The sequence below is a fragment of the Mizuhopecten yessoensis genome, unplaced genomic scaffold (genome assembly GCF_002113885.1).
Source record: "Mizuhopecten yessoensis strain PY_sf001 unplaced genomic scaffold, ASM211388v2 scaffold9615, whole genome shotgun sequence".
Lineage (NCBI taxonomy): Eukaryota > Metazoa > Mollusca > Bivalvia > Pectinida > Pectinidae > Mizuhopecten > Mizuhopecten yessoensis.
Genome location: NW_018408136.1, coordinates 49,696 through 57,702, shown reverse-complemented (window position 1 = coordinate 57,702; position 8,007 = coordinate 49,696). Strand labels below are relative to the sequence as shown.

Here is an 8,007-nt window from a genome sequence, read left to right as displayed (position 1 = left end):
AGACAATGGGGAAGGAGAATCAAAACAACATGTGTGGTGTACTAGACAATGGGGAAGGAGAATCAAAACAACTTGTGTGGTGTACAAGACAATGGGGAAGGAGAATCAAAACAACATGTGTGGTGTACTAGACAATGGGGAAGGAGAATCAAAACAACTTGAGTGGTGTACTAGACAATGGGGAAGGAGAATCAAAACAACTTGTGTGGTGTAATAGACAATGGGGAGGAGGGTGTTGAAGTCTTATCCAGTAGACAAGACGAACGAAAGGGACTAACAAAATCTTGTCCAGTGTACTAAACAATGGAATATAATAAAGAAATGAAAAAGTATAATAGATCTATATGAACAGCAATCACTGATAGAAACCCATACAAATCAATAGAATCATATTATTACAAATAAGAGTCGCTTGACAGTGACATATGTCAACAGAATAGATTCACTATGTCTGACATGGATTTAGGTCTGTTGGGTATTTTTGAAAATAGTTGTTTATAAATCACTTACTCATCAAACTGCAACCTATAACATGTAACACTTAGATCAAACTTGTCTGAAAATGATTGATAACAAGAGAACAAGAGAGTTAACATGATATCTAACATTGATGACAAGGAATGGATAACATGAGGAAAAAGAGAATTTTAGAGCTGTTTCTGCAAACCAAACACAAATGAGAAGGATGAGAAGGATGAGAAGGATCTTCTGTGACTGTCACCAGTGTAGGATAACACATGCAGGGTATGGCGTGGAGCATTGTGACAGTAAAACTAATATTCCCGATACGTATAATTCAACATCTGACAGTAGTGTGATCCACACTGCAGTTTTTGTGAGTACAAGCCACTTCACACTAAGAAACTTTACATAAAACACACTTAAAATTTTACCATCTACAAAATTATTTTGCAGTAACTGTTACCACAGTTCCAAAACCATATAAAAATCTACTGTAAAAGCACAATATTTCGCTTGGGATTTAATTTCGTTTATTTATAAAACCACGAAATATATAATGCCAACAAAATTTTAAACACATGAAGTATAAAGTAGATGAAAATATGAAATAAACTATTAATTATATTACAAATACATGGTGTAATTACATTTAGACAAAAGTCATGATTAACGGTGTAATTATTGTCACTGGCTTTTTCCAATTGCATCGTTAGCTAGTTATTTGAAAAGCTTCAACCTCTTGACAACTACTGACAAGATACCTGTAGTCTATGTGAGTCTACAACGTATACATTATGTGTATACCACTCTTTGTATATAAGCTACATGTATATGAATAGAGCGAGACGGATCTGACTGATACCCATCGGGAGAGTAAATCTAGCCTGATCTTACCTGTACTATATTAACCTGTACTGTGTCGTCACGCCGATCAATTTAAACAGGGTTTTAAAATATTGATTCCGCAAAATATAATCCCAACGAATTTGTTACACTACAAAAACAACAAAATTAAACCCCAACGAAAATATATGCTTTTACAGTATAAAGAAATAATAATTATGTGACTTAAGTTTTCCTTGCTATGCTTCAAACAACGTTTGCTAGGGTTGACCCTTAAATCTTTCACCCCTATATAACTTGAGTAGACTTTACCATACATTCATCTGGATGAGTTCATTATGGTCTACAGTGGTGAAAGGGTTAACAGGTACGTATACATCTTACATGTCTGAACCTTAACTTATCTGGATGTGCAGCCTCATCACAAACTTATCGCATATTTCAATTCATGATACCGGGTAGATACAGAAAATGTGAAATATCTATGAAAATGTTTTTATTTGTTGTTATAATATATACGTTAAACATGGACATTTTCATATATTTAACAGGAACAGGTGTTCATCATGAATTCTTTCCCTGCAAAATGATGATTTTATTCCAGATTACAGAGTGAAGTAGTGGAACGTTATATTAAGTTGAACTTTGGTTTGAACATCGATATAACAACACATTTTCTGGAATACTGCAAAAGAATCCAATAGCAAAACATAATTTCTAAATATATGCTAAAAACAGTTTTCCAGGATATGAAGGCATGGATTATCTCAATACATCTCCAGCACACATGCAGGCACACACACATAGGGAGATATTAGCCAGGTGGCATAGGACTAGTAGTTAGCACCTGAGGCAGCTCCTGCGAATTCCTCAAAATTGTATTGATTAATGTATATGCTAATTGTATTGATTGTATATCTATGTACTGTGAAGCACTTTAGAGTGGCTTATGTTAGCTAGATAGGGCGATATATAAAATGTTGTATATTATTATAATTATTATAATCTAAGGGCGCTTTATCAAATGTTGTATATTATTATTATTATTTTTATTATTATCATCAAGTACTTCATTTATACTTCACAAAATCTACCGAAGCATACAGCATTGAGCCCCATCCAACAGATACTGGTAAACACTTGCTCTGTACGAGGTATCAGTATTAAAGTGCTTACATTTGATTTTATAATGATTTTCACATTGGCAAATAGTTCCCAGAAATTAACATCAGCAGAGAGTTCTTTATTTGCAGGAGTTTAAAATTTGCAGATTGCCTTCAGACCAAGACCGGATGAATGAAACCGTCAGTAACGTCAATGATCCTTGTTAAATTGCTCATTAGAAATACCTGTTTTGATAACAGATGTAAACGATAGACTTACAGCAACAAAGAGCAATTCTGTAAAATGACTGACATACTGATTTTTACTTATAAAAACTTGACATGCAACTAACAAAAAGCTCTGTTTGTTGTACAACTACTTTTAACCCTTTCACCACTGTTGACCCTAATGGACTCATTCCAATCAATGCATAGTAGAGTCTACTTAAGTTACATAGGGGTGAAAGGGTAGTAAAATATAGTTTGTATATATATATTGCATGATGTCACTGTGAAAGAGATAAAGATTTTAATTATTGACCAATCCGACCGGTCATTGCTGTCAATACCTGTTGATTGGAGTTGAAACATGGAAAAATTTAATTGAAGTTTTTGCATGACTTTTCATATAGAATGATACATGTAAATGCATAATCAAAGTAAACTACAACACTGAGTTTGTGTCTGAACATCTATCCCTACTTAAAGTAGTGCACTTAGTAACGTCATTCAACAGTGTTTCATTTCTGATCAATACAGGTACTTGACAATAAATATGCTTTGTGTTAATTTGTTAGATACTTCAGGAATTAGGTTTTACAATTTGGTCTATCGTTTCTTTTTGAAAAACAGACATGAAGCTAGAACAATGTAATTGTCTTTCACAGCAGATCACTGACAATTGTGAGTTGTACAACAAACAGCCAGAACTATCCAGGCAACACATACCGTGGTGGGCAGCAGTGAGACAGAATAACAAGCTAGGGTGGTAACTATGGCTACATATTCATAGCAGCTAGGGTGGTAACTATGGCTACAACATTTCCATAGTAACAAGGATAAAAAGCTGTCTCTAATCTACCTTTCTCCAGTACTTTCTCCTCATTTGCTATAAATGATATACACACAGTATCGTTAGCCTTGACCCACAGGAACTTAGCACATAACACAACATACAATCTCTAGTCACTACAATCAAAATGTCATTTTTATCTTGACCACATAACTATAAACGAGGATTATCTGATGATGATGATGATGATGATGATGTTACAGCTAAAACACTGTTATTGATAACCTTGGGGACATCAAATTCAGTTCCTAATGTTGTATAGTATTAGTATTACAGTAAAAGAGTGTTGGCGTGAATCATTCTCGGACACTAAATTAATTTTGTCACAAACGGAAATGGCTGCCAGGAATCAGCATGATTAAGTTTATTGATATTTTATATAATCTTTTATTGTTTGATAAAACATTTATAACCATATGAAACTTCTACTAAGTTATAGCATTAGACAGAAGGTCAACTGTGAAACAGTTCAGAGTAACATACACAGTCCTATAATTTCTTGTTTGTTTACATAAGCTGCTAAATGAGAATAGATTTTATATCATTGTTTACTTGAATACTTCACCAGCACATTTGTAATTGTTGTAACTTGTAAGATATCAGTTATGATAACACACACAGTATTGATATGGTGTGTGCTACATATGATAACTGTTCCTTTAAGGTATACAGTAATAGACTAGATAACTAATAGACTACAATGTAATATATGTATAGGCAGCAAAATATTAAGAGCATATATACCTAAAGCAAAATAACGGCATACCAATTAGAAACTCTACTTACTGCAAAGGAGAGTTCTGACTCGGAGACACGCATTGGTTCCTGAGGGCTTGTTGATAAAACAAACTACAAAATACAATATATGATACTGTATCATCAAAAAAAAAGTAAGTTTATATGAAGTAAGCTACTAGGCGATAATAGTCAGCTGTTGCCTTAACTATACCTAAATGTGTAATAAATATTTGTATTATACCGCTAGTGAAAATTCTGTAATCTGATTGGTCAAGACAAATTGTTCATTTCACACTGTTGCATGTGGTTTAACATTGAGTCAATGTAAGGGTGCTTCCCAACGCCCTAGCAACGGGCGACAGTGTGGTGTGACAGTGCAAAATAGTGACCACGCAAAGAAGATGCGGGTACCGTTCATTTCAGCCGCTTTTTTTCCCATTGCGATTCACCACGCCTGTAGACCCACAGGCATTCCATGTCACTACTGTGTATTACTCGCCTGTGATTAATACGACCTTTTAACGCTAAAATGAGTGAGATTTTCAAGCGCTTCTTTGCTGTGGTAAACTTGTAACAGCCCGTCTGCTAGATAAACACAGGCATACTCAGAAATGTGAAAATGAAGCAGTAAGTCTCTATTTCTAATGCAGAGGGCCATTATTTTTTTTGTGGTGTTTTGATGTGAGATTTCCCCACAGATTATTGACTTTTGGTATAATAAAATAAATACTTAATTTATTAGAGTGTGACCCTAGGCACTGTCACACTCTAACACATGTAGTATTTATATAATACAAATTACAAATCATTGGCACATTTCCTGAAAATACAACATTAATTTATGAAGGGCATGTACAGAGAAAGTCTCATGTTCATGAACCCCTTCAGTTAAAAATATATCTCCAAACAAGAGTAAAATCTTACCTGTGTATTTCTGCGTTCTAGGAGGTCATGGCCATTTGTGTTCTGTTTCTGGATTTCTTGTCTGAAAGAAGTATGGTGTAATCTTTTTATTACCATATAATTCCTCATACTGTATACTGATAGTCATTAAAGCAGAAAGAAACATTCTAGAGGCAAACCAGAGTATGACATTCATATAAAGTCAAAAAGTAAAATAAAAGAGAGAAAATGAAATAAAGAACAAGAGGCCCAATGGGCCTGCATCGCTCACCTGGTATTAATCTCACACTTGTTATCTTAAAAGTGGACTAAAATACAGCTACAGACAACATATCGGTGTTTCATTCATAAGAACCTATTAAAAGATTTAAACATATGACACCTGTGACCTTGAATGTCGAACAAGGACATTATAATATTAGGTTGAACAGAGTTTATAGTCTTCCAACCAAGCATGCTTCTGGAAAAATATCATTACCCTGGACCTTTTGGTAATACAGAACAAATCATTTAAAGATTTAAACATATATTGACCACTGTGACCTTGAATATGGGCTAAGGTCATTCACTTGGTAGTCCTTCATCCCAGCATGTTAATGGCCAAATATCATCACCCTTGGCCTTTTGCTTATTAAGAAGAAGTAATTCAATGGTTTTAAACATATTTGGCCCCTGTGACCTTAAAATATATATGTCAAGGTCATTCATTTGAACTTGGAAGGCCTTCATCCCAGCATGTTACTGGCATTATCCTAGGCCTCTTGGCTATTCAGAAGTTGTTTAAAGGTATAGAACATATTTGACCCTGTGACCTTGAAAAAAGATGAAGGTCATTTATTTGAACAAACTTGGTAGCCCTTCATCCCAGCATGTTACTGGCCAAATATTATCACCCTAGGCCTCTTGGTTTTTCGGAAGAAGTTGTTTAAAGATTTTAACATATTTGACCCCTGTGACCTTGAATATACGGCAAGGTCATTCATTTGAACAAACTTGGAAGCCATTCATCCAAGCATGTTACTGGCTAAATATCATCATCCAAGGCCTCTTGGTTATTCAGAAGAAGTTGTTTTAAGATTTTAACATATTTGACCCCTGTGACCTTGAAAAATTGATGAAGGTCATTTATTGAACAAACTTGTTAGCCCTTCATCCAAGCATGCATCTGGCCAAATATCATCACCCTAGGCCTTTTGGTTACTGAGAAGAAGTTGTTTAAAGTAAAAAGTTGACGCCGGAGGGACGCCAGACGATGGACGCCGCACCATGCCATAAGCTTACCTGGCCCTTCGGTCCAGGTGAGCTAATAAAAACTGGAGGGAAAGAAGGACACACTATGCCTATTACATTTTACAGTAAAACCTCGCTAACTCGAACACGTGGGGAACAAATCAAAAGTTTGAGGAATACATGGTATTTAAAAAATCTGAGGTTTGATCAACATTGTCATTTTTTTATCAGATGCCAGACGACGGACGCTGCACCATGCCATAAGCTTACTTGGCCCTTCGGTCCAGGTGAGCTAATAAAAACTGGAGGGAAAGAAGGACACACTATGCCTATTACATTTTACAGTAAAACCTCACTAACTCGAACACGTGGGGTACAAATCAAAAGTTTGAGGAATACACAGTATTTAAAAAATCTGAGGTTTGATCAACATTGTCATTTTTTTATCAGATGGGACGACAGACAGTATGAGCACTGCAATTACCGCGGAAAGTAGATGAGAGAAGCAAAAAAGAAGTTCAACACAGATGACAACATTTAATAAGATATAAAATAGCTGAATAATGAAAACATAATAGTAATTGGAAGGAAATAAAATTAAAGAGCTGCATGTGTAACGTACTAGTTCTGACATAGTCCTCCATACTGCAATTGGCTAGGTTAATTTTACAAAATATCAAAACCAAAGGAACTCTTCCATCATTTTAGAATGAAGAAAATTTTCAATCCCTGTTATTATGTTGATTGACAACGAAATTAACAATCATAGCGTATTCAAGTGTCAATATCTTTAAAGATGGTCAAGAATCCGCTATGTTATATCTGCTTAATATTGCCATGCCGAAATATGGTTTTACAAACCCAGTAAATTAACCTTTTCACCAAATCATCGATGTCAAAACACTGTGGAAATAATAAATTTGCACACAAAATGATAATGCAGCTACAACAGGGTAACGGTACAGTTACTTAATGATACTGTTGTTAATCCTCTAATTATCTGACGCCCGGGTGTGTCTACAAGGTTTTGAGTGGTCGAGGATAAATCAGAGTTCAAGGAATACAGGGTATTTGAGCAATGGCTGTTCGAGTGATCTGAGGTTAATTTACAAAGAATATATAAGAACACAGTCTGTACAAAACGAACTATTGGAGGAATAGCGGGTATTCGAGTTATGCAAGTTCGAGTAAGTGGGGTTTCACTGTACTTTATTTACCCCTGTTCCAAACCGGTCAGCATTTCCCTGTCTGTGTCCACCCCTACCGGCCTGTCCCCCCAGTCCAATCCAGCCCCAGATCCTGCAGGCCCAAATGTATACAGCCAGTGATTCTTGATCAGGAACTTCATGATAAGCTCATAGGCAAAAAGTCTTCCTTCTCTGCTTTCCCATGTCTCAAGGATACTACCTTCTGTGGATATAACAAATGCGTTTAAAGTTTATAAAATGTACAATGGACAGACATTTATGTATGTACTCTTCCTACTGGTATGAGTTATTTTGGTCTACAGATAATGACAGTTGGAAACAGAGGGTGAAAATGTCTCAGGATTGCCCTCCACATTGAGGGGGAAAATTTAAAAATGGTCCACAGAGACTCAAATTCTGGTACAGTAGTGAACACATCTCTATGACAGTATTCCCCTACTGGGGGGGG

At 35.6% G+C, this 8,007-nt stretch overlaps 1 protein-coding gene across 2 annotated transcripts in view; it reads right to left on the bottom strand.

Annotated features, from left to right (window-relative positions):
* Positions 1 to 8,007, bottom strand: part of LOC110458492 — a 51,448-nt gene that overhangs the window by 32,647 nt on the left and 10,794 nt on the right. Inside the window, exons 13-16 of one of the 2 annotated variants that reach the window (XM_021510211.1) lie at positions 7,569 to 7,761; positions 5,143 to 5,203; positions 4,267 to 4,329; positions 3,490 to 3,516 (exon numbers count right to left, since the gene is read on the bottom strand). In XM_021510211.1, the coding sequence (XP_021365886.1) occupies positions 3,490 to 3,516; positions 4,267 to 4,329; positions 5,143 to 5,203; positions 7,569 to 7,761 (344 nt within the window). The remainder of the gene's footprint in view (positions 1 to 3,489; positions 3,517 to 4,266; positions 4,330 to 5,142; positions 5,204 to 7,568; positions 7,762 to 8,007) is intronic. The other variant, XM_021510212.1, reaches the window with a different exon arrangement.